Here is a 27,098-nt window from a genome sequence, read left to right as displayed (position 1 = left end):
AATTCCTCCAGAGCGCTGTAAAAGACTCGTTGCAAGTTATCACAAACGCTTGATTGCAGTTATTGCTGCTAAGGGTGGCCCAACCAGTTATTAGGTTCAGGGGGCAATTACTTTTTCACACAGGGCCATGTAGGTTTGGATTTTTTTTCTCCCTTAATAATAAAAACCATCATTTAAAAACTGCATTTTTTGTTTACTTGTGTTATCTTTGACTAATAGTTAAATGTGTCTGATGATCAGAAACATTTTGTGTGACAAACATGCAAAAGAATAAGAAATCAGGAAAGGGGCAAATAGTTTTTCACACCACTGTATTTGTTCCACACATTAACAAAAGCTGTTAACTCAACTCAACTGTTCACCCAGATAGGATCGAACTAAGTAGTGACACAGGGTGAACAGTAATGCATGGCATGTGATCACTTAATGCTTAAGGCCATTGCTGTATTTCATCAAATATGTAGGATTTTTAAAAACTCTTAATCAGAGTTTTCGGACATTTAAGAAGATATATATAAAAAAATTCTGTTAATAATGTACAGTCACGGTTGCAAAATGAATGCATCATTACTTGGCACAACAACTGTCATAACATATAAAAATCCTAATCGTTGTACTTGGATTTGACGGTAATCTATAAAATGTGTTGACCATTCTGAAAGGAAAGTCCGTAAGGACTGGAGAATGGAACTTGAACGTGAGGTCTGGTTTCATACAACCTGCAGGTGCTGTGGTGTCTGGTTCCTAAATATTAGTAGAGGATCCTTTGGGTGCTGTGGCTTTTGGGGTGGACAAGCCATGGATCGGACTTTGTTTGTTGGTCCAGAGAATTTAATGGGTGCTCCATTGCGGGGAGTTGGGAGTCTAGGCTAGGCTAGGAGGGGCTGTGTTTGCACTGGGTGTTCTGATGTCTTTCCATTATGGACAGCTAAACTTTTTTCTGTGAGTTGTGCTGCATTAGGTTTTCTGTAGGTATGGACCAGACAGTCTGGACTTTGGTCATCACAGGCTTGAGTAAGACTTAAGTGCCCATGATCCAATCAATAGTACACCGGCATATTATTGATAATCCATGTTGTTCAATTCACCTGGTAGTGGTGTTATGTACAGTGTTAAAGACACTCTAGCAATTTCTTCTGGACACTAAAGTAAACCTTAAATTTAATACAGAGCTTTTGTAGTGTAAAAGAAAAAGGTTTCTCACCTGCCATGCGGAAGGCCCAAGGTCAGTTCCCACCCAATACCCAAACACCATTCACTGGATGCAGTGCCGGTCCCAAGCCCGGATAAAACAGTGTGCATCAGGAACTGCAGCCAGAGTAAAACCTGCGGCAAGTTGTGTGCAGATCGAACTGTCCACTGTGGTGACCCCTCGATGGGAGCAGGCGATAGACCAACAGCAACAATTAAAAAGGAAATCCAAGCAAAAGTATTGCGATTTGATTATAGTCACAATAGTGTTGTTACAGTGAACCAGGTGCTTAAGTAAAGTAACCAAATTTACCTTGCTTTGATCACTTGCAATGGGAACATCAATCGACAACAGTCCAACAAAGGCAAAGCAAGATCTATGTTGTTAGTCTTTCGGCTGCTCCTGGCAAGGGGTCGCCACCGCGGAATACCCAGTCCGCACAACAACTTGGCACAGGTTTTACACCGGATGCCCTTCCTGACACAACCCTCCCATTTTATTCGGGCTCTGGACCGGCACTGCATCCAGTACCTGGGGAATTTGGGAATCGACCCCAGGCCTTTCGCATGGCAGGCAAAACACCTACCACTGAGCCACCAGTGCCCACGCAAAGCAAGATCTATAGGGCCATCAAAATATCACAACTATTCAGAAAGCACTACTAATAGTATCAATAACACAACTCATAACTGTATTCTGAAGAGTGCGTACAGGCTGAGCAAGTCTTAAGTGCACATTTTAAAGGTATGAGTAATTAGCAATTAGCCACTTTTCAACCCTCGGTTGAATCAACAGAAGACCCCCACCTTCCCACCCTCCCCTTTTGTGTGATCACTGACCTGCACTGAAATGTTTGCATTCCTGAGAAGCGTGTGCATGTGTGTGTGTGTGTGTGTGTGTGTGTGTGTGCCTGCCACTAAGACTGTGTTAGTCCAGATAGCACTCTGTCCAAGTAAGCACTCAGGGAACCTTTTTCTCCCACACAAGTGCAAATTTGGTAAATTGAAATCATGAACCGAGGGAAAATACTTAATGAGAAAGAGTAAGTGTGTGTGGAGAAGGCCTTAACAGGTGCATTACTTGCGGTCATAAAAAACAGTCCTGGATTTCCAAATAAACTGAACCTTGTTTAGTGAAAAGGCTATTCAGCAGACAATCATGTGTAACCCAATCTTGGCTTAATATGTGTCCGGTACAGTAACTCATCCCACTCTGAACTGAAGCATGTTAGCAATTAAAAGAAGCAGCTGCAGTCTTACCTGAGCCAGATGTTTACTTTGGATTCCAGTCAGGGGTCTGTACTGGTGAAAATCAGTCTGGATTACACACACTCTCTTCTCCATCCTCAGCACAGGCACACACTGCCCATCCTGCTGTCTCCTCCAGGTTCCCAGAGGAAGTGAGCTTTCTGTTACCTGACCCTGAGTCACACTGCACTCACATACACACACACACACACACACTCGCTCTAAGGGGGAGGGAACTCCAACAGCAAAAGAAAACATCTGAAATGGCTCTGATACTCTACTCCACCTCCCCACCCTGCCATCACCATCCACTGTCAGATGCGTAAGAACAAGAGGGCCACCCTGAAACCCTGAAGAGTTAACCGTTTACCTCCTGATTTATACTCAAATCTGAAGTTAACTTGTTTGGAACTGGTGTAATGGCAATTAGACTTATCTATTGGGTGACCATATCTTAATCTGTTGCGATGATTCAACACTCATAAATTGTCATGAAATATGATTTATATGATGTATCTCACATTCTTATATCTGTTTGGTTAGAAGGTGCTGACTAAGTTTCTATAAAAGGCAACAGTAATAAGTTCTACAGGAATATCCTACCCGAGAACATTTACGACATTTGGCACACATACACTTATCCAGAGCAGAACTGTTTTTATGTCATTATACATCTGAACAACTAAACCACTACGCTACTTCTTCCCATAGGACATTTCATGGAGAATAATAATCAATTTTATCCATATTAGCTGAAGAGAAATTTATAAATGTTGCGATGATTAGGTTTTTTGTAAGGAGGTATTATGGAAGATTTATGGAAGGAGTCTCTAGTGTCAGCACTTTGTAGCATTCAGTAAATTCTTATCACTCACTCACTCTTCTATACTGCTCCTGCGGGGGGCCAGGAGCCTATCCCAGGAAGCTTAGGGCACGAGGCGGGGTACACCCTGGACAGGCTGCTAATCCATCACACACACACTACAGACAATTTGGGAACACCAATTAGCCTAACCTGCAGGTCTTTGGACTGTGGGAGGAAACTGGAGTACCCAGAGGAAACCGTTAAAGGAAGAACATGCAAACTCCATGCACACAGAGACGGAAATCAAGCCTGGCCGAGGAATCGATCCCGGACCCTAGAGGTGCAAGGCGACAGTACTAACTACTACACCACCATGCCGCAGCAATCAGCAAATTGTGTTTTGTAATTATAAATTAATGCTGATGAAGAAAATAAACATAAGTAATACTGTAAAAGGAACTAATTACTTCACTTCATCTCAGGCTTCATGTACAGTATTTTCCTTAAACGTTTTATTACTTCCATAACATACAAAATGCATAATAACTATTCTTTACTCGTCAAAAATGGAGAGGTAAAGTGTGAGCTCTGAATAAAAATATGATGTTTGGCAGGTGTTGACACTCCTTTTCAATACACATCCTTCTGCTCTCCAAATCCTCTTTAGCTCATGAAATCTGACAAAATAGCTGCAGGGGAAGTGTTAATCAAGCGTGACATTATATTAACCTTACACCTGGAAAAAACTGTCAGCCAGGATATTGAGCTCCTTCACCAAGAGGGTAGACTTACTATTGGGCTTAATTATGCTTAAGAATGGAAAATATGACTCATGTCATCTGTTACAAAGGACTAAAGAATACTTTGATTTGTTAAAACCCTACAGGTGCCAGACACATGACCAAAATAACGCGCATGTCTTCAGTAATCAATCAGTAAGCTCGCAAAGCATCTGGTTTTCTCTTACCACTTAGGGCGCTTGTGCATTCTCTATCCTGCTTTTTAGCTTTCACATCTGTGCAGTCACAAGTTTGTGGGGTTAACTACAAGGGGCGATCAGGTCAAACCAGGACTTGTGATGAAATCCCTCATGAATGAGCGCATAAATCCAGTTGACATTTACAGAAGACTTTGAGCGCAGTACAATAGTGAGAATCTTAGATGCAGTAAAACATTTGAATGGTGCAAAACATTTTAGGAAGGCCGTCCGTCCGTGAATGACCTCGGCTGAGGTGGCTCGGTGCCCGCTGTAGTTGTTCCTCATTGAAAACCAGCAGATAACTTGTCGCCAACTTGCAGAAGAGAAAACCTTTTTTATGCACGAGAGAAATGATAGGATACCTGCATTACTGTGGAAAGGGATCATCTAAAGAAATAAAGGTACTTTTACTCTCGTAACTGTGCTCTGTTATTCTGCACATTCAAAAGTCCTGGTTTGACTTGAACAATCCTCACATAAATCACTGTAAATAAACTGCGTTTCATCTTTAATCCTTCCAAAGTGTTAAATAAGGAATGAGGGTTTGGGGGTTGGGGGGGGGGGGGGGGGGGTTCTTTATAGAGTTATGAAAATAAGGTCAGATCTGATAGTAGCATTTACAGGTCAGATTATCATGATTCATTAAAAGGCTTTAGCGCTTACTGTTTAAGCGTGATAAATTTTCCTCCCTTAACACAATAAATGTGTTTTGTCAGACTCTGGATTACTTTCAGCTCACTTTTCTTTTTTTTTTTTTTTTTTTAATTATGTACCACTGAGTAGTTTCCATATCTGACAGGATTTGTATTATCTATTCAATTTGTGATCACCGATCCACACAAATCCGACAGCCATAACAATAAATAAAGCTGGTACATCTGCCAAAACAGAATTTAGGACCTGATAGGAGCTTTATTGTGCATGGCCTTCAAGGTAGTACAGCTCATGAAGCAAATATTGGCTCTTAGTGAATGGAGTGTTTGTCTGGACAGCCACATTTAATGATAACTAGGATACATGCACTGGTGGAATACAGTACCATCTTTCTGCTTTACAAATATTGTATGATAAAGAAAATGCCTGTACAACAAAGCTGTGTTAGACTAATGGTTGCATGTGCATTTAAAAAATGTGCATTTTCAAGGAAGAATAAATTGAGTTTTTAGAGCTCCAGGGCAGATGGCATTGTGTCTTGCACCTCCAGGTTTGGTTCCCACCTCAGGTCTATGTGCATGGAATTTGCATGATCTCTCTGTGCTTGGTGGGTTTCCTTCCACAGGCCAAAAGTACAGTATGCAGCCGTTTCCAAAAATATCTGTAGTGTATGAAACGGCGTGTAGTGTATGTCTGTTCACCCTGCAATGAATTGGAACCCTGTTCAGGGCATACCAGGGTCCCGGCCCCCCGCGACCCCATATACAGGATAAAGTGGTAAAGGCGATGAGTGAGGGTGTAAGCTTGAGGGCTTTTATTTTACAATGCTCTGTTTGACCAAAAATGCTACTCCCTTTGGCCTTTGACCTTTTTCCGAAATCACTGCCTGGACATGTCATCTCTGTATTAGGCAAGTTGACTTATGGCAGAAACTTTGTACTACTCAGAATTCAGAAAGTCAGTGGAGTGATTTAAATCAGGCAGTCTTGATGACTTAAGCTGGAAGATATTAATCACCTGAAGCATAACAGTAATAATAGGCTTTTACACTTCACTTGCTAACATTTCACTCATTTCTAGTCTGAGTGTAATTATAGGACTTAATACTCTGACTGCGGTGTTATATAAAGATCCCTTTGCTATGGGTTGTATGTCAGTGCCAGAATGGAATCTGATTAATTAAAGGTTTGTGAAGAATTATTATTTTTTTGCTTCTAACCATTGCAACATTAATGATAACTTTGGCATGGTATGTAAGTGTTGGCATGGTATGTAAGTGTTGTACCTCAACATTTATATTGCATTCCAATATACACAGAAACAAGCAAAAGCAATACGAAGTAATTAATCATAAAACTAAACCTACTGTTGTACCTGCACCTTAGAGCAGGGGTTTCTACCTTTAAGGTGCAAAACCCTTGGGGGACATGAGGGGGCAAAAGATTACAAGATAAAATTGAAAAATGCATGTAGACCACTCAGACATGTAAGTTAAAAAAAGATTAACTGCAGTAAATCTGTCCTTCTAATACTGTATTTATTAGATTCCTTATTCATCTGCATGTACGGATACAGAGATCTAACAGACATTCTGGTTGAATAAGCAGGAATCCGAGACATAAAAACTTCTCAATTATAATTATAATCCCAAAGTCTAATCCCACAATTATGTATAATTTTTGTTAATGAGTGCCACCTCTTTTGTGACAACTGAATGGCGAGACTTAATTTATCTTGGATCACTAAACGTTTGAAAGGAAGGACATATATCTATTACTGACAATACCAGCCAAGGTGGGTCGTAACCCATTGCATCCGTTCCAGTGAACATAGTGATACTTAAAATCCATATATATAGAGAGAGAGAAATAAAGGTGGTTTTTACTGTCACAACTGTGTTATTATATCTCACAATCAAAAGTTACAGTTTGACTTGAACACCCATCATAGTTATATTTCAATTCTAGTTAATTGTAGACAAATTAAGTAACAAAGAATAAATAGTGTTTTCTGAGCTTAAAAAAGTGTTAAACATGTCAGTTTTCCCCCCTAAAATGATTAAGCTGCATAGGAATAATATGAACGCAATGTTGAGTTTAGTTCAGTTTATTTATATATTACTGGTTGACCAAAGTGCTTCACAATCTTAAAAGGGAAAGTCACACACAATCAATACATTAAAATTGTCTCAATGCAATATAGCATAAATAAATAACAACAATTATATAAATCAAATAAACCAAACAATTATGTTTAAAGATCCCCGTGCACAAGTTTAACCTTTTTTTTTTTGTTTATTTATTTATTTATTTATTTTTACATTTTTTGTTAGTTTAAAACTTAACATGCCATGTCTCGTATTGTTTAGAACAGGGTTTCCAAAAGCTAATTTTACCCCCTGGTGGATCATGGAGGTAATGCACATTGGATGCAAAAGGTAATGCAGAAACAAAATAAGGTCTCCATCTTCACTTTCGTAATTAAGTTTGAAATCACCACAAAACATTTATGATTAAATAAGTACTTATACAAAAAGTAATCAGAACTAATACGTACAACAAGTCATGGAACTTAAATTATGCGTTATTCTTCACTTATATGACCTATTTTTAATCCAGAACATTGATGGCAGGGAATTGACGCACTACCTCGTCATTGCCAGGTAAAAAAAAGGTACACTTAATGCTGAAATGAATGCTAAAAATGGTGGGTCTCAGTCTCCTTTCAAACAAACTTTGAAAAAAAACTTCCCAAAATGAACAAAAACTGGTGTATGAGGTCAGAAAGTGCAGCGCTACAGAAAGAATTGTTGCACATAATACTTCATTACAGGTGTCTCCTGGCAGAACAGCTTCATTCTTACTTGCAATGGATGAAGAAAAAAGTTACTGCTGTTGTTTAGACTGTATACATTTATAAATCTATTGTTAATATAAAGATGTGAAAATGGTATTTAACTCAACAGCTTTATAAATTGGTAGCTGGTCCTTTTTGATTTGTAGGCAGATTTCCTTTGAAGTTTTTCTGACAGCCCTTAGATTTACTTTCGCACCCATGATTGTCTACATCTTCATATATAACTCAAAATTTGTTATTTCTTCTCCTTAACATGTATTCATCAAAACTCTAGGGCAAGCCACAGCCAGTGGCATAAATCAGGAGTAACACACAGGAAACTGGTTCAGTCTACAGTGTGGAATGTGAGTTAAAGCATACCAATGATATAAATAAACTTTTCATTTCTAGAAATGTAAAATCCTAACAAAAATAAAAGCAAACCATTTTACTTCAGTAAAAAAACATGAGTTTTATTCATACAGTTGTTTGTGTTCCTGGATTTCCTAAACCCAAGTGTGGACCGCAGCCAATAAGGGCAATAAGGCCATAAGGGTACTGCAGGTGGGCTGTGAGATGTGATTTAAAACAAATAAAAGGTTTTAAATTTAGCATTAAATAAAATATTTTGTATTTACATTTAAAAGCAACCAGACATAATAAAACAAATCCATGGGATTTAAACAATGCAATATTTATTTATTTTAGTCTTGTAAAAGGTTTGGGTAGATTTTCACATTTCGAATTGGGCCGCAGCCTTGTTGAGACTGAGAATGGCTGCCCTAAACAAACTACAGTTGTGCCACCTAGTGGTAAAGCGAAGAAGAGCATTTAAAAGAAAACCTCTGTACACAAATCTTTAAATAATGTATTGACAGAAATGAGAATTAATATAATACAATATCTTATATAATAACTATAATAAACATAAAAGTTGAACAAGTAAACCGCACTTTATACTATACACTAGTTTTAAGACAATAAATTGGACAATTTGCCAAAACTGTTTATAAAATTGTAAATGTGGCAACAAAGTAAAGACTTATAATCAATTTGGGGGGGAATAAAAAGATTTACACCTACCACAAGCTCCATTCCTAATAGGATCAGTGTCACATGGTCAAGGGCTAAGACAAATTCTCTGTGCCTTAAGCTAATCCTAAAGCACACAACACCATGTAGGCCCAGCAGGTGCTCCTCTGGCGATAATCTAATAAAATCGAAACTGTGAAGGTTTACAACCTCCTCCTACTGACCTGCAGCTTTCAGCAGGCATCAGCAAACGAACTGCTCTACTCCCCTCGATACACAACTATATTTTTGTCTGTCTCATACACCTTGATCTCATAGAGCATGTTAGGTGGAAGAAGCTTGATCATGTTGTCCCAGATATACACCGCCAGGTTTTCAGTAGTGCTGCACAACAAGAGACAGGTGGTTTGTTAGGAAAGCTGCACATAGACAAACTGGCGACTTTAAAAGTAACTATAGAACCTTGTACCAAGTATGCATTTAGCCAGTAATTCGTGAAATCATGCAGACACAGGTCAAGAGCTTCAGTTAAAGTTCATAACCAAGATCCGAATGCAAGTCTGAGGCTCTTGATCTGAAGCGACTGTATATACAAAACAGCACAAAGGTACAGTGTATGTTTCCTACCTAACAGTATCAGCAAAGTACGGCACATCCAGATCCAGGTTTTTGTGGTCAAGTGGTTTCATAATTACTTCCTGCAAACAATTAATTTTCAATGAGTCCTTAGAAATGTCGTGTTTTATTAATTTGTTTATTCATTGCCTTTTTATGCACCTTCACATTTCCATCCATTTTATTAGCAATTACCTTTCTTTTCTTTTTTTAATGGAAAAAAGGAGAATTATGTCCAACTAATTAGCAGCCTAGAAAAAAAAGCATGTCAGTTTTTCCCCCTAAAATGATTAAGCTGCATAAGAATAATATGAACGCAATGTTTAGTATTACTTTAGTTCAGTTTATTTATATATCACATTTAAAAAACAACCATGATTAAAAATAAGTTTTTAAGGTTGCTAATTAGTTGGACATAGACCACTTTTGCCTGCAAAGTAAACACATTCATAATTGTTACTTATTGTTTTACCAGCCTTGTATTTATGTTGCCATGCATTACCAGAAATGTTCATTATTTATAACAAAAATAACGTTTTTATGGATTTAGTACCCATTTTCTTTTAAACCTGCATTGTATCAAGATCAAAGCCTTCAACATTTTCTCCCAGGAGGTTCATTATTTAATTGGAGTAAAGAGGCAAAACATTTAAAAAAAACAAGTTAATCTGGAAATACTATTTGTTTTTTGACCTCCAAACAAATGATTATGACAAAGTCAAAACAGCATATGAGGATATGTAAAAGGGGACAGCCCATGAGAAACTTCTACCTGTATATACTGGTTAAGATCAGTGAGGTTCATCACCATTCCTGTGGTATGGTCAATCTGCATGAAGAGAAATTACATTTAACTTCCACAGTGCATCATATCCACAGAGTTTTATTCTAGGCACATTTTTCAAGTGTAGTATTGCTTACCTTTCCTTTTACTGTAACTTCAACTGAAACAAACAAAAAATAAATAATGATATTAATATAATAATAATAATAATAATAATAATAATAATCAGGTATATGCAATCTGAAATTAGAAACTTTGATTCAAGAGTAACCTGCTATATAAATGAGACTAACACCAGTGAGTAACCTTTGTAGTTGTGCCCATGGCCATTGGGATTGTTGCATTTTCCAAATATTTGCTTGTTCTCTTCATCACTTAGTGACTGGCTAAATGCAAAGGGAATATAAAATAAATGTTAAGTGCAAACAGAAATTGTAAGTTTTCTGATGTGACATTTCCCATGACTCCACGCGGCTGGTCATGTCTAGGAACTACAGCTCCCATGATGCACATGACTAGAGCAACAGGTTTTATATATACATTAGTTGCAATAATTAATTGCGGTTTAAAACAGTAACTTTCATTAAAAAAAAATATTAATAATCTTTGCATCATGTTAAACTTACCATGATGATGTAGCATATCGCAGTGAAATATAAGTGCACACGTCAGCTACGCTATCTCTTTACTCTATATTATCTACAAACCTGATAATGTAATACACAAAACGTTATTTCTGTACCTGTGCAATCGATGGCTAGCGCTGAAACCCTGTACTCGGGTAATATAACAGACACGCTCCGCTCCGCCTCTCACACACTTTACTTCGTTTTCCATTTTTTACAAACAACCACGAATAAGTAGTTATACGCTATAAAACACCCCTGCAGGAGAGTGTGGGCGGGGCTCCGGATTTATTTCCTGCTTTCCAGAAAAGCTGCGTTTTCATTGGACCACACGCCTGGATCGTCATCATCCGGGAAGCACGGGCTCTGTACTTCATCGATTTCATTGGCTGCTGAACAAACCGCCCCAGAAAGCTGCAACCATGTGATAGCACTGAATTCATTTTCCACACAAACGGCCATAGATATATCTATGACAAACGGCTATGCAGTGCAATAGATTCATAAGAACGAACGACTCAGGCCATGTCCACACGTAGCCGGTGTTCCGGGAAATTCAGTGGCAGTTTCCCTAGGTTTCCCCGGTCGCTCTCCGATGCTCTCTCTCATGACGTCACTCTACCTAAAGCTGAGAGGGCAAACGAGGATTTTGACGGTTTTTAAAATAATTTTACGAACTTAATTAAACTAAATGGGCAAGTACTGACATTGCGACTAATTTTAATTCACGTACGTTGGCTGTGTGACGACAGATGTGATACTAATTTATTCTAAATATATTTAAGGTTAATTTTTGTAGTTTATTATAGCATGTAACCAGGGGCGTTTCTAGGATTTTCAGTTAAGGGGGGCTCAGCCCCCATCGATGTTTAACACATATTTGGCTTGTTCAGAATCAGTACTTAAATGAGTCTTCTTGATCACACACGCTGTTTGCCGTGTAAACCTTTTTCTATGTACAGGTATAATCAGCATATAACTTTAAACTTACATTGATTAGCAATATAAACAACACACCAATGAGGCTGGACAATGGAATAAACTGTGTGGGGGCCAATAATGTCCAACATCTGTTAATTATTTGACCATCAATGTTGGGAACACAGTGTTAAGAGAACTGTAGATGGAAGGTTTTTATAGATGGAAGGTAAAAATAGATTATTTCATGTGACTTGAAAAACCTTCCATCTACAGTTAAATATAAATATTAAAACTTTGATTATCATGTTATCTAGTTTAATTTAGTGTTTTAGCTACATAAATAAGACAGTAGGTTCTCTATTCAACCCCTTAAAATTTCATAGCTACTAGGCTATTTATTCAAATTCATTAATATAGACAAACATTGTTTTAATGTAATTAAACAAAGCATCTTTTTAATATCATTCTTTTTTTATTTTATTCATCACGTTACAAACACACAGGTACAGTAATTATAGGACACCACACTCATAGTTATATATGTGTAACTACGTATCACATGACATCTCAGCACCCGCATATGATGGGGAAGTAATATCCTGAAATCCATAATATACTGCATGATATCCGTAATAACACAGACATACATAATTGGCACAGCACATATTATAATAGCATTTTTACAATAAATAATGTATCTGAATTGAGAATTTTTCTTTAATTTCACAAAGTATGAAAGCTTGAAATTTATTACGTATGTTAACTGCCTACTCCAGGTACTCCAGTTTCCTCCAACAGTCCGGACATGCAGGTTAGATTAATTAGGTGTTTCCAAATTGCCTGTAATGTGTGGATGAGTGTGTGTGTGTGTGTGTGTGTGTGTGTGTGTGCCCTGCGATAAATTAGCACATTGTCCAGGGTACCCTGGCTCCAGGTCCCCCGTGAACCTGAATACAGGATTAAGCGGTATAGACGATGAGTGAGAGTGAGTGTTAAATTTCGAAATCTGAAAGTTGTATTTATGTTTAGCACATGCACAGACCTGACCTTTGCATTTAAAAATAATAGCTGACTGTTGGCGGTGTTGTAGTTGTTATAAAAATACATTGAATTAGAAGGTGTGTCCATACTTTTAACTGATACTGTACAGAAATACATACTGTATGTGTGTGTGTGCACGCATTTGTGTGTATTTGTGTTTTGTCACAAACACACACACATACACAGTCTTCTGTGTTACTTTTTCACACTTGCTCCTTTCATTTTTCATGCAGAACCAAGGTCTCCATTAGGGTTTTTTTTTTCAGTTTCTATGTGAAAACTCCATCTTCGGAGGCATGCAAATATTATTTATTTATTATATTTTAAGGGTTTGGAATCGTGAATAGTTTTGGGATACGTAGTTACACATGAATAACTATGAGTGTGATGTCCTATAATTGCTGTACCTGTGTGTTTGATATGTGCACCAGGTGGTTTAATAGAACTGGATGTGAGTGGGTAAAAAAAGAGTATTGTGGTTAGCAGTTACTAACTATCCATTGATTTTCAAGGATCAAGCATGACACACACTAGATGTACATGTGAATGACTGCACTGGGCTCTGAGCCACCTCGGCTGGGATCATCGTTGACAGAAATACTGCCTCTTTTAAAATGTTTGCACCACTCAAATGTTTTACTGTGGCTAAGAGTCTTATAACCGACTGAAGTCGTTCTGTAAATGTCAATCGGTTTTACACCTTTATTCATGAGACATTTTATCACAACACTTTGTTCCATGCTTGTAATCACATGTTTGCAAGCCATTTTACTTAACACATGATTTGCCTGGCCTGACATGTTAGTGTCAACATGCAGTAATAAGAGACGTGTCACTTACAGTACCTGCATGACTAACAAGATGCGCCTGGATCCCTTCTTTTGCCCTTGAGATAAGATTGACTTGAACTCCTGGCTTGACCTACAGTAGAGCTGTATTCTTTAGGTTCACATTTTAACTGAGGTTAGTCACAATCTTATAGAAATAACGATGCAGGTTACTGAACATTTTCATGAATGCAATTTCAACTTTCCTGTTCTATATATTTATATCAGGTGTTGGTCATTGGGAGTTTGTATTGGCCCAATTTTGCTAGCTATTCACAACTGCCAAAAACGAACACTGAGTCTTAAAGAAATTCACACATGAGCAATTATTGGCATATTTCTTTCATTTCTGTATGTAAAATATTTTAAATATTTTTTAACATTATTGTAGGTTAAAATAAGGTTCTGTATGTCAAAATGTGTGCACAAGTATCTCTAAGGGGTTTATAATTAAGTTCAGCATACACAGCAGGATAGCAAGGCCAATGTTTTTACAGCTCTGGGGTGTGTTAAAAGAATAACTTAACACAAAATTATTTGTTTAAAGACATTTAAATGAAAGTTTTATTCAGTCATTTATCTTCAATAAACAGTTTAGCCTAGTCAAGGTTGCAGTGGAATCTGAGACTTTTCCTGGGAACTCGGGGAATGTGAAACTTCATCCTGGATGGGGCACTAGTCTAAAGCACATGTTAAAGAGCTCAGTGCAATGTCTCCATCATTCATTTTATGAGTTGATTTGCGTCTTAGAATACATATTACATAAAAACAATTACGTCTAAAACCATGTAACACTGTCATGAATAATGTATGTTGGGTAAGATTTAACACACTGTAATTTAATCAGGTTGAATTAATAAGGCCAAGTGGTGTCCTGCTGTGGCCTAAGACACATGTGACACTAAGTCGATATCACACATCTAATGCAATAGGAAATATCCATAGGTGTCCCTCTAATGGATCAAATCGAGATCCAAAACATGATCCCTAGTAATCCAAAGCATAACAGCCTGACTTTAAGTAATGGGTGTGATGATGCCAGGCTATTTATTGAAGCTGAGCTGCAGAACAAAGAGACCATTCTCAAGATGGGCAACAATAAAAGTTGTGCTCTTTCTAAAGACCTACTGGAGGATCTAAAATCCAACACTACATACACAGAAGAGCAACTTTACGCCTGGTATCAGGCTTTTCTTAAAGAGTGCCCGAGCGGATATATCAGCAGGGAGCAATTTGAGAGCATCTACGTCAGGTTCTTTCCTGATGCAAACCCAAAAGCCTACGCCCAGCACGTGTTTCGAAGTTTCGATTCGGATAGCAACGGCACACTTGATTTTAAAGAGTTTATTGTGGCACTGCATCTCACCTCCTCTGGAAAAACTATCCAGAAACTCGAGTGGGTCTTCGCCTTGTTTGATGTGGACAAGAACGGCAGCATAACAAAAAATGAGATCAATGAAATTGTTAAGGTAGTTTTATTTGCCTACTTTGCCAGGGTTGCAAAATTATTTTATAAATGTATAATGTGTTGACATATTGGACTAGGAGCTGAATGGTTTAATGCTATCAGTTTACCAGCTATTGTTTAAACTTTTATTTTGTTATTTTTTTAGTCAATTTTTACCATGATCTCTGAAGAGGACCAGAAAAACCTCCCAGAGGATGAAAACACACCTGAAAAAAGAACAGCAAAAATATGGGCCTTTTTTGGGAAAAAAGAAAAAGGTAGGATAACAGTTTGTAATTTTTCTGAAAATAGATTCAGAAATCTGTAATATTAACTTTACAGTATTTCTAAGATCTATCTAGTATCCTATTTTTTTCTCCCTGCAGATAAAATTACAGAAGGAGAGTTCATTAAGGGAGTGATGGACAATAAGAACATCCTCAGACTGATCCAGTTGGATGAACCTCAGAAGATTTAAAACAGATTGAAACAAAAGAAGTAGTAGTATTTGCAGTATTGTTTTTAACTGATAATTTGTACAATTTTCATGATAGGTTAATGTCATGTTTATTATATTTTTCAAAATCATTTATAACAACATTAATAAGGACAGACACAAGACTAGAAATTGCAATTATACACTACACCATTTTAAGTGGCTCAATAATGAAAATAAAGTAGACTACTCTTTGTTTCACAATATACAGCTAAAAGTTTGTTAAAAGCAGCTATTTATTAAAGACATGATATATTCACAGTTTCCACCTAGACATATTTTAATATTGTTTGTTAATCAATTCTCTGGTTCATCTGTTTGCCATTACATTTTTAAGATCGAATTACTGTAGAAGTGCACTTTACAGCGTCATTGGTTTCCATATGACTTCAATAAGTTAAACTGACAAGGAAATGTACATGGTATACTGTAGGATCTTATGCAATATGTGGCAATGACCAATGTATATTTGATTCATTACTGAAATACTGGTAAAGTAAATCTATAGGAGATAATTTACGCTTGGAAAATGTTCTTTTCCCAATCTGTAACTGTGGCACATGTTGGAAATATATAAAAAATTCCATTTATTCATGATATACAGTATATGCTACATTTACTGACTTTTAAATGATGTTTGTTTCATGTCCATCAATGCGCAATAATCTTGTACTGTTTTTTAAGAAACAAATGTACACAATTAATTTATTACTTATTTTGAATCACCAAAAGAAGCCAAACATAAAGTGCTTTTTTACACGCAGTAAACAGAACAAGAGAATTAAAAAAGTAGCATTTTCATAGGTAGGCTAGTAACATCATATTTACATACATACATCATATTTATATGAAGTTATTTAAATCAGGGAGACAGAAGTTAAAACCTAATGTTTAAAGTTACTTGTCATATATACAGTACATATAAAATAATTATGTAACTATGTACATATCTCTTAAGCAGTTATGCAACATTGCATTGTAATTTAAGTGCTTTTACAGGAAGCCTGAGATTGAAACATTTGTTAAAATATAAGTGTATCGGTTTCTTGAAATAGCTATAATAAAGGCATTTACAGCATTTTAGACTTTTTTTATGGTAATGAGCTGGAATGTCTGCTGCTGATAAAAATCTAATCAAATTAGATGGAGTGTATGGCTATACAAAAACTTATTAGTACCCAACAATTTTTATTGAAATAATTCACCAGCTCTGGTCCATGAAAGAGTCACAACTGGGAGGAAGTTAAAACAGATTCTTCTCCACGATCTCCTCCATGGTCTCACCGAAAGTCATGTCACCATCACTGCTGGACAGACTCTTCCTTATGGAGAGCTCCAGACCTACACACTGTCCACAGGACAACTCTGCACTTGATTGGATGGTCACCTGAGTGAGCTGGGTCTGTGTAGGGGCATGGCTTTGCTCCTCATATGAGTCGCTGTGTTCTGTGGGGCGTCCAGTTCCCTTCAGTGACTTTTTCCATAAATATTTGGGGTGCATGCACGTGAAGCAGTTGTGATCCTCCATGTGGTTGGAGACAAACACTTGCCACCTGTTTTTTAGCTCAGCGCGCACCTGAGGATAGACACAAAAATGTATGTTTTTACTAAGAGATTATTATTAATTATTATTATAAATGAAACAGAAGCAATAATCCTTAACATTATAAAAGGATATCATTTATATATATATATATATATATATATATATATATATAAATTTTTTTGGCCATTTTTGTCAGAATTTCCTGTTTATTGCTTGTTCGTCATTCTCCATGTCAAACAATTGTTTGTTTTGACGTGTCTTTTTATTGGTTAGGTCCCAGCCTGTCCTGTTATAGCAATATGGCCTCACATCTCCAGGGTCAGGGGTTTGGGTCTGTGTGCGTCTAGATTTTGCATGTTCTCTCCTTGCTAATTTAGAAAGGCTAATAGGCCATGAGTGAATATGTAAGTGCTTGTGCCCTGTGATGGTTTCGCACCCTGTTCAGAATGTACCCCAGCTTGTGCCTGAGTCCCCTGGGATAGGTTCCAGACCTCCCACCACCCTGAACACAATAGGCGGTATCGAGGTTGAGTATTTGTTTGAAGGATATTCTTGCTGATTCTTCAACCATAACTATGGACGATGACTAGTATTGTATTCACAAAACACTTGCTGTGTGTAGACATCCGTGTCCTACATTTCATATTAATAAACTACAAATCGTTAAATCTCTATAATGTTTGCACACTTTGACATGGTTGCCAGATCCACTACTGTATTTGCCACTATTATCCACTAGCCTGATCAATAGGACAGATCATTTGTTATGGGCTGTTTTAGACCTAGCAAACATGTACTTTTCCTATGTGCTGATAGGGGTCGCTCATGTGACAGAAAATTACAGTCCGTAACAATGACATCCCCAGGAAGTATCGAAATACAGATCAACTTAATTACTCATTTACTCACTCACTCATCGTCTATACCTCTTTATCCTGTGTACAGTGTTGTGTGGGACCTGGAACATATTGCAGGAGACTTAGGGCACGAGTACACCCTGGATGGGGTGCTAATTTATCACGGGGCATACCTGGGAACCTCAATTAGCCTAATCTGCATGTTGCATACTGTGGAAACTGGAGTATCTGGAGAAAAGCCACCAAGCACGGGGAGAACATGCAAACTCCATGCACACAGATTTATGGTAATTTATGTAAAAATACAGATGTTTTTATGTAAACAATTCATTACATAAAAACATATTTAAAAGTTGTACTGTATGTGTTTTAAAGATGAGCTCCACTGACTTACCTCTCCATTCGCAAAACAGTACAGAATAGCAACCAAGAATCCCTAATGATAAAAATAAGAAATTCAATTATTAGTCCACGTACTTATACTGAATTTTGCCATGCTGACAAAGACAACTATATGGTTATTACCTGAAATGAACTAAGGGTTAAATTGATGAAATTTCGCACGTAGAGATGCTGTCCCTCAATAGATTCATCTATGAGGATCATAAAAAGAATTTCATGGATCCCAAGCAATGGAATCAACACCATGGTTGCTCTGGCTAAACTGCAAAGCATAAAAACCGAAATAGTACTCATAAGTTTATACAGTATGATGAGATGATGGACTGCAAATTATGCAAATGCATACCAACCTGTATCTGTAGTCTGTACACCTTAATTGATCAGCTTGTAATTTTGACATTAGCAGTTTTATGATCCTGATAAATATACAAAAAATGACCTGAAAAAAAACGAAAGGAGTATTGTAAATTAGCATCAGAATTATGACCTTTAATCTACATCTTATTTTGCTAATGTACTGATTCCATTAATGATATTGAATCAGAGCCATTTATCACTACTTCAAAACACAAATGAATGTCTGATGCTGTTATAGAAACAAAAATCAGTAGTTGTATAGGGTTTCATATTAATTGAGGCATGAAATAAATACTGAAGTATGGTTGATGTAAATACAACGTAAGTAGAAGTGTTTTATTTTTCTTATATTATTATATTATATTATATTTTTATACATTAACTTATTAATGATAACTTTTTATTCATTAAACAATTACATAAATTTTATTAGTTTATAGCTGCACTTATTTTATATTATTAATGACTTTTTAACAGCTGTTACTTCACCAGCCTCTCTCGTATATTAATGTTCTATCTTAAAGACCAAAATATTTTTTATCTTGAAGACTTTTCAGGATAAAAAATTTAAAGGAATAGCTTTATCTCTTAATGTGACTTAGCACTGGCATGGGAGACTGCTTCAAAGAATGATAAATAAATATCTACTCACCATGTCAACAAAAGCTTATCAGTTTACCATAATTAATTAATGAAAAAAAAATCCTGCAATTTGCCATTACATTATTCTATCAGGACTGAAGAAAATTCATTAAAACCTTCCGATTAATCAGATTCAAGGATTCAGCAACACTGGGGTTTAGTTATGTAATTGGACTCATAAAAACCCAACCTCTGTCACAGAAAAGTGTAATGGAACTGACATTCGACTCTCAGTTGAGAACTTGGGCAATAAGCATTCTTGCACACTTTCCTAATAAATAAAATGTGATTTGACTTCATGTGAATCTTTTGTGTTACATTATTAGATCTATAATGTCATTCTGGTGACTTCTGCAACATGTGATAAAAACATAGCAGAAGAGCATTTAGAATTTAATGACATACCTTATATTTATTTATAAATATACTCTTTACTTTAAAAAATTTAGAGACTAGTCATATGACTATAAAGGCTTTGGGCTGCCATGTTTTCCTGAATTTAATTTTTTTAAATACAATCGATTGCATCATTATTTATGAATACCTTTCAAAATGTGGGTATATATATAAATATATTACATTTACATAGTCGTTCTTCTAAAAATTGTTGCACTAAACACACAATGTCCTGTGTCAAAGTTACACAGTAGCTGGTAGCTATTTAAAAACCAGTAATAGGGCATCAATACCAGGAGGCATCATGTTTAGCCCTAAAGGGGTGGCATCCAGCAGGGTTTGGGACTTTTTTTTTAACACCCAATCCAACTAACTACTCACAATAACGGCTAGGTTAAGAAGGTGTGTTAAAGTGAGGAAACAGTTAAAATAATTCCACTTGATCTGTAGCTGACCCTATTACACATATGAAGTACAATACTTACAAAAACTGACAGTGTAATTGGAGCTTTAATAATCCACCAGATCCATTTGTTAGTGATGACCCAGCAACTTTGGGGAAAATAAAGCACAAGCAGCCAGTATTTAAACATATATACTGTAAGCTTACTATTAATTCAATACATTATTTCATGACATTTATCATGCCTTACCCTTTATTTTCATACAGAGCTTTAGCCACTGTCCAAGGTATCACAAACAGGAATGGAGTCCCTAGATAAAACATTAGAATCTTAAATTAATATTTGATTGCAATGATTTAAATAATGTAGAAAAGTATGGTGTAACCAACTAGAATCACATGTACTGTGCTCAGGTGCTGTATCTGTAATTTATTTGAGATTTCCGGTTACCTTTTGCTACAGAAAAATACAGTATCAGTGTTCGACTAATTACATTTCTTGATCATACGCTACAGTATATCCGTAGTGATGAGATTTGTTTAAGCAGTATACAGCTTCAAGCTACATGGTATTCTAAATTCCTAACAAACATTAATTTGCCCAGAAATGAAAGACCCAACACCCGCCCATGTAATTAAATACCTCTGGATTTTTTTAAGGCAGATTATATTGTTTCAAGTAGCTGTTAACATTCATGCAGTTTGTATCATCAGATTTCCTTTCAGACTAGCTAACACTTAAGTTGTTAATCCTCATCTCCATATTTTACATTCATACATTTATAGTTAAGACTTTAGTTCATATTTTTTACTTATGAGCAGTTTCACTTAAGAGATTGGGTGCATTCATTCACTAGCAATTTTCCTCTCTAGCTTTGTTGCCCTATTAAATGACAGCTATCTGCTAATTTTCTAAGAAAGCTATATGATCGTTTATGGATTGAAGTATGGCCTACCCCATCCTACCAGCATGTATCTCTTCAGCAGCCTCCGCTTGGTCAACATAGCAGTAAAGAGGAGAGTATGAAGGAAAATCGCTTCCACCAGGAGCCAGAAGTAATTACAGGTCACGAAATACTGCATGGACACTTTGGAGGCTTTGCAGAGGAGGCCTTTCTGCAAGGTTGACGTTTTATTAATATAATTAATAGTATGAAATTCATTAATTTTCAGAATTTATGTGCCATTGTTCTATGTGCACTACATTCTCTGGACATAAGTTAATTCACAGAACTACAGTATATGTTTCTAGACAGTTGTCAATTTGATTTAAAAATTCAATTCGATTGAAAAATTTTCGATGGAAAAATTACCGTAGAATCCAGATAGCTGTTCCATCCAGCTTCATCATCAGGCTTGGTGGAGTATGTGATGTACATTATGATTTCCTTGCTAATAACCGCCATAGCTCTAAGCATGAAGGACACAAAGAGGTTCATGTGGATGTAGTTCCTAGTACAGTGAAGCTTCCTGAAAATTAGAAGTAGAGATTTATCCATTACATGGTTTGTTTACAATCGATATAATTAGCAAACTTTGACACTAATCAATATAATAAGACAATCAAATTACTGGAGCCAGAAGCAGACTCCATATGTATAAATGATATGACAATACAAAAACAACAATGCTTGATCAGTTGGCGAGGAGAGCAAAGTCATGCCAGTGAAAGATGCTTGTTAAAAAAAATTAAAAGTGACAATTTATGTTGTATAAAAGAGTACAGTAGATCAAATGGATACACTTATCAAGGATACACTTTATGGAATAAAAAATATAAGGGTTATCCCCACACTGGCACCGAAAAAGTTTAAAGCACACAAAATCAAAGACTTCCCCATTACAGAACTAAAGGGACAATGCATGTTTTAGTATTATAATGCTTCTGGGCACAAAGCACAATCAGTAAAGTTAAGGGTTGCTAAGGATGGAGTGGATGCACTCGAGTAGCTACGCACAGTATATTGACCTAAAGCCTGTGGAATGAATGGAACAGACTTTGCTCCAGGGTTCCATACCCAACATCAGACCTACTATAATTCTCATGTGACAGAATGTAAAAATCCCAACAACTACACTCTAAAACTTGGTGCACACCTGAAATACATATTAATATGTTAGATACGTAGTGCGTAATGTCTTTACTGGTGTGTTTATGTGTCATTTAGAATTATAAAAGAATTATAAAGAATAAAAAACTGTGTATTGCCAAACTCCACTTACCTTAACAGGCCCATGATAAGCACGGCTAGAATCAAGCTGAATAAGGACAACGTGTAGCCAATTAATGAGACGATCCTCAAGATCAAATTTTGAAATAACTCATCTTCCTGTGTTATACAAAACATAGATGAAAACCATATTGTTATTGGATGTAAGGAAGAATGCTTAACCTGGGCTGAAGGAAATTTACCTTATATTCGAAAAAGCCTGGATCTTTACATTCAGACTTATCTTGCCAGATAATGCTGGAATTCTCTTCTGTTTTCCAGGTTCCATTGGCAGTACATATTTTATAAACATTTCCTGAAAAACCTGAAGAAAATAGAAAGATTCCACGTAAGGCATGAATCAAAAATAAATCGCAGGCTGAGGAAGCAACATGGTTCTTGTTCACAGTATCTCTTGCCATTGGATTAAATTTATTGCTTTGTCTTATCACTGGCTTTGGTGTATGGAGGTTTTTAAAAAGAATGTTTATGATTCCAATCACACAAACAGCAGCATCCCACAATGTCCACAGGTATTGAGTAAGGAAACTAAACATGAAGACACAGTGGCAGAAATTATCCACATTCTTTGATCTTGCTTTTATTATTATTATTATTATTATTATTATTATTATTATTATAAAAAGTATGTTAGAAGGAGTTCAAAGAGGACAGTGTACCTTCCTCAATCCATGGTAAATATGGAGGGCAGGGCACTGATATATTCCCAGGATATGAATGTGGCCAACAGGCAAAAACATCTAACGTCCCGTTGCAGTATATTCCTTTACAAAATAAAAAAGGATCAGAAAACATAATACTATAAATACTTACAATAAGTTTTTTTTTTTTTTTTACAAATAAAGAACACAAAACCTAATCTTCAGATGTTGAGACAAAGAATCTACAATTCCCAAACACATACTCATCATATTTTACCAGAAAATCGATGCACTTCTTTAATTGACATATGATTTACAATACATATACAGTAGATGTGCAAATTTCCAAAAGACTACTCTGTACTACTAGGTCTACAATATACTGTGGCTAAATATGTATAGTAATTATCTTTATCTGATTTGAAGCACGACTGTGGTTCGGCTGTATGCATGAGGCTATAGGCTATAGGAGTGTCAAATTTAATCACAACCATGCTGAGATTATAACATGATAATTATAAATCTGATATTCCTTTTAAGCAACAATTCTATAAACAAGAACCAAACATTAAGTAACTGAAATTTCAGGCAGAATATGCATAAATCTTATTTTTTTCATTGATGAAATAGTTACCAAACAAGCCACAGATGGATTGATGCATACTGCCATGGAACACATGGACCAAATCACAAGGCAAACCACAGACAATTTAGAATCACAAGTCCACAAGAAAGCAGATTTTCAGGGAAAAACCCTGAGGGAACACACTAAGACACAACGCTATAAAACTCCACAGAATTAATAACCTGAGCTGAGGAATGAACAAGAGACTATGGAGTTGTGAGGAAGCATATCATAGAAACGTGATATTGAAACCTACAGTAAAAAATAAATAAAGATAAACAGTATCTGATTCTGTATTAAGGCTTAATTGAATTGAATGGAGTTGGGCAAACGTTTTCAGCCTTACTTGTTCAGGATTTTTAATTCCAATCAAGTTTGTAATTAAAATAACATCCAAATATCTTTTTTTCACTTCTATATTTGATTAAAAAATAAACACCAAGCTGTAAAAAATTTAAACTTTTAAAGTGAACAGTTTTTCCTATTATTATTACATATAAATAATATGCAGTATACACACAGTTAACAATTATGTTTTCTTGACTTGAGAACATTTTTTCACATGACTGAAATGAAAACAGCATTACATCATTATTATTATCATCATCACTATGTCACGCCATGGTTTACTTTTTCTCACCAATTGATACTACCAGAGCTACTCTTCTTGACATTCTCATAAACCTGTTCACCAAAGAACCGAGACCACCACAAGACAACAAACCAATTATTAATCATTCTTAGCACCTCTGAGAGTGATATACCGCACTTGTGTCTTGGAAGTGTGTGGCATAAGTGTGAGTGTATCAACATAAGTGTCTCTGTTGTATTTAAACACCAGTCACTTTGGTGTTGAGAACAATTCACCAAACAAAATAAATCCAGACAACAGTGGGCACGGAGGAAGGAAGAGAATGTGATTAAGACACACTGAAATAAAATGAGCTGTACACCAGTGAGCTGGGTATACAGTATCTAAGGAAGTGTCTGGTATACATAGTGTATATATTGGCTCTGTTGTGATATTGATTATACACACCAGTTACATTGAGTAAGGTGGCTGCCAGGGTTCTGGTACAGTTTTCTTTATATTCAGCATGTTTATACATCAAATCTTCAAAGATGGTGCCAGTGACCTTCAAGAATAGAGTAAAACAAAAATAAGATTCAGCCACTTCGACACATGCATCAGATAGTTTATATAAGGAGCGTTCAAGTTGAACCAGGACTTTTGATTGCGCAAACATAGAATTGCTCAGAACATAGTTATGAGAGTACAAACTACCTTTATTTCGCTCTATATTCTCTTGTTACACTAAAACATTTGTACGATTTACAAGAGTCTCGTCATTATACTGGACCTGAATTTTTGTTTTAATCGGTTTTACGTTTCTTTATCTAAGGAATTTCATCAAGTCTCTCGTTAACTTGAACGCCCTTCATACAAAAAGTGTATATATAAACTAATAAATTACTTGTGTTATGCTTATCAACATGTGTGTGCACACAAGAAAAGAAAATATGTTTATTAATATATATTAATTATATAATTTATATATTATTAAAGTTATATATTAACTTATAATATAATATAATATAAGATAATATAATATAATATAATATACACATGATTAGAATGGATGCATTTATTTTACAAAACTATTAAATTAAAATGAATATAATATTAATAAACTTATTAAATGCATTTGCGGATAAAAAGGGACCTTAAAACATGGCACTGTTATAAATGTTTATCTTGCAGTCATAGTTTGCCTCACTAATCCCCATTTAAAAGAAAAGTCACTGCAGACCCATACAGTCAAGTCATTCAGTCATTTAGTCATTCACCTTTATCCTATGATGAAACATTTTTATCCTAATGAAAGTGGGCTACCTCCAGATGGCCTCCTCATTCACTGAAAACATTTCTATGTATGAAAATAAAAGAAATAATTTTCTATTGCCCTCACAGTTACCTGACCTTAACTCAATTGACACCTAAAGGAGAATTTGGACTCTTTATCGCGTTAATAAAATGACAGAGGAGGGAATGTAGAATCTGTCTATTGAAGACTCATTTTGTTTATATAGTGTACATGAACTGTTTCTTAGAATAAAAATTGTTCTTCGAACTAAACCTGAAACCTGTTGTTTAACTATTTAAATAGTTAAAACCTTTAAAACTCGAACGGCACAGATACTGTACATGCGGGCAACACAATTTAAAGATAATAATAATAATGGCTTTTATATATATATATACACACACACACACACACATATATATATAAATATATATATATATATATATATATATATATATATATATATATATATAAAGGCTACCATGTCAGAAATGTGAGAGGTTAGTAACATTAATAACAATACAACTTTTATTATTTAGATCATAAACACCCCTCATCCCCTCGTATTCCTCGGAAATATACGCATCTATGGGTTGGGTAGTTGCATCTAATGTTTGCTGTCTTCTCACAACCTAGCAACCATTTGCTCACACTGTAGATCTTTACCAAATATTTACCCCAAATTTCCACACTGCATCAGTGGAAAGTTTTAAATAAGTCAACTGCACAGGGAAGACCTGCGATTTATCTACAAAACGTCATGTCTAAAGTAGTGTCTGGATACAATCAGTTTACTATTACAGATTTTTTTTTCTCCACTTTTTGCTTCCTACTAATCTCTACTTATTTTATTCATGTTATTTATTTTTTATTCTCTAAGGAATAAAGGAATTGTACAAATCAAACCTGTAAAGCAAACATTTTTTGTATTTTAAAGAAAAGTGAAAATGAGCTTTTTTAAAAATATATAATAATTTTTTTTTTTATGGAAACATGTTGTAATCTTTAAAAGAAAAAATGCAACAGCTATTAGCGTTCTAGAGTGTTGACACTTACCTGTGTGTATGGAAGTAGAAGAAAGAAAGCGAGGAGTTGTATGGCCCAAGTGTTCATCAGCCCCGTAACTGGCTTTGGGAAGATCCGTGTATCCATGGCTCACTGCTCACCTTCTTCCAAGGCGTACAGTGCACCACAAATTCTTCCTACATCCCTGAGCCCCTTCAGCACTGTGCCTCTGGAGAAATCTCCCCGTTCGATATATGCACTTGATCAGAAAAGATGAGTAAAAGTTGCCTTGATGAATAAAATTATAGTCTAGAAAAAAAAAGTAAGGGCTTCAGAGCTTCCTTTAAGCCATACTCTTCCGGCACCCCGTCCCCAACTGGGAATGTGTCTTGCTTACTGGCTGGCTACTCTCCTAACGGCCCTCCCCAACCATTCACGATAAGCAAAGAGGTCAACCTACAACGGGAGCTCATTCTCTGGAAATGAGACTGAAAAAAAAAGCAAACCTCTTATCACATGTTTCATCTTAATCACATTTATGAAGGCGTTTTCGATTTTTATATGGCCATCAGATGTTATGAGTGCCATACCTCTGAATCATAGATAGCAGCACAGAGAATACAGCCT

At 36.0% G+C, this 27,098-nt stretch overlaps 4 protein-coding genes across 4 annotated transcripts in view; 1 reads left to right on the top strand and 3 right to left on the bottom strand.

The window, feature by feature from the left end:
* The window catches only part of LOC128541367 (myosin-16), a 47,753-nt gene extending 45,171 nt beyond the window's left edge, over positions 1–2,582 (bottom strand). Inside the window, exon 1 of the mRNA XM_053511748.1 lies at positions 2,452–2,582. Within this exon, the coding sequence (XP_053367723.1) occupies positions 2,452–2,535 (84 nt within the window). The 5' untranslated portion in view covers positions 2,536–2,582. The remainder of the gene's footprint in view (positions 1–2,451) is intronic.
* Positions 2,583–8,383: 5,801 nt separating this feature from the next.
* Positions 8,384–11,037, bottom strand: pts (6-pyruvoyltetrahydropterin synthase). The gene is made up of 6 exons (XM_053510905.1): positions 10,886–11,037; positions 10,450–10,529; positions 10,281–10,303; positions 10,132–10,188; positions 9,372–9,442; positions 8,384–9,128 (listed from the first exon to the last, which is right to left on the bottom strand). The coding sequence occupies exons 1-6, from the start codon at positions 10,978–10,980 to the stop codon at positions 9,005–9,007; spliced, it is 450 nt and encodes a 149-aa protein (XP_053366880.1). The 5' UTR covers positions 10,981–11,037; the 3' UTR covers positions 8,384–9,004.
* Positions 11,038–14,616: 3,579 nt separating this feature from the next.
* On the top strand, positions 14,617–16,120 carry rcvrnb (recoverin b). The gene is made up of 3 exons (XM_053512296.1): positions 14,617–15,027; positions 15,172–15,283; positions 15,392–16,120. Exons 1-3 carry the CDS (start codon positions 14,647–14,649, stop codon positions 15,481–15,483), a joined length of 585 nt encoding a protein of 194 aa, XP_053368271.1. The 5' UTR covers positions 14,617–14,646; the 3' UTR covers positions 15,484–16,120.
* Positions 16,121–16,688: 568 nt separating this feature from the next.
* Positions 16,689–26,836, bottom strand: LOC128541736 (glucagon-like peptide 2 receptor). Its single transcript, XM_053512295.1, has 13 exons — positions 26,523–26,836; positions 24,641–24,737; positions 22,995–23,099; positions 22,518–22,639; positions 22,328–22,434; positions 21,418–21,574; positions 21,061–21,220; positions 20,355–20,415; positions 20,187–20,253; positions 18,657–18,745; positions 18,430–18,568; positions 18,299–18,340; positions 16,689–17,077 (listed from the first exon to the last, which is right to left on the bottom strand). The coding sequence occupies exons 1-13, from the start codon at positions 26,616–26,618 to the stop codon at positions 16,745–16,747; spliced, it is 1,575 nt and encodes a 524-aa protein (XP_053368270.1). The 5' UTR covers positions 26,619–26,836; the 3' UTR covers positions 16,689–16,744.
* Positions 26,837–27,098: the final 262 nt, after the last annotated feature.

This window comes from Clarias gariepinus, chromosome 14, assembly GCF_024256425.1.
Source record: "Clarias gariepinus isolate MV-2021 ecotype Netherlands chromosome 14, CGAR_prim_01v2, whole genome shotgun sequence".
Lineage (NCBI taxonomy): Eukaryota > Metazoa > Chordata > Actinopteri > Siluriformes > Clariidae > Clarias > Clarias gariepinus.
Note: the sequence above shows the minus strand (reverse complement) of the source record. Positions and strands in the feature narration are given on the sequence as shown.

What these genes read in the sequence shown, in the direction of transcription:
- pts (XM_053510905.1), bottom strand. Translation starts at nt 10,980, where the DNA reads ATGGAAAACGAAGTAAAGTGTGTGAGAGGCGGAGCGGAGCGTGTCTGT. An exon ending in GCTAGCCATCGATTGCACAG is followed by an intron (nt 10,530 to 10,885) that starts GTACAGAAATAA and finishes CTTTGCATTTAG; the next exon opens with CCAGTCACTAAGTGATGAAG. An exon ending in AAGTTACAGTAAAAGGAAAG is followed by an intron (nt 10,189 to 10,280) that starts GTAAGCAATACT and finishes CTCTTCATGCAG; the next exon opens with ATTGACCATACCACAGGAAT.
- LOC128541736 (XM_053512295.1), bottom strand. Translation starts at nt 26,618, where the DNA reads ATGGATACACGGATCTTCCCAAAGCCAGTTACGGGGCTGATGAACACT. An exon ending in TTTACCATGGATTGAGGAAG is followed by an intron (nt 22,640 to 22,994) that starts GTACACTGTCCT and finishes TATTTTCTTCAG; the next exon opens with GTTTTTCAGGAAATGTTTAT. An exon ending in TGTACAGACTACAGATACAG is followed by an intron (nt 18,569 to 18,656) that starts GTTGGTATGCAT and finishes TATGCTTTGCAG; the next exon opens with TTTAGCCAGAGCAACCATGG.
- rcvrnb (XM_053512296.1), top strand. Translation starts at nt 14,647, where the DNA reads ATGGGCAACAATAAAAGTTGTGCTCTTTCTAAAGACCTACTGGAGGAT. An exon ending in AGATCAATGAAATTGTTAAG is followed by an intron (nt 15,028 to 15,171) that starts GTAGTTTTATTT and finishes TTATTTTTTTAG; the next exon opens with TCAATTTTTACCATGATCTC. An exon ending in TTTTGGGAAAAAAGAAAAAG is followed by an intron (nt 15,284 to 15,391) that starts GTAGGATAACAG and finishes TTCTCCCTGCAG; the next exon opens with ATAAAATTACAGAAGGAGAG.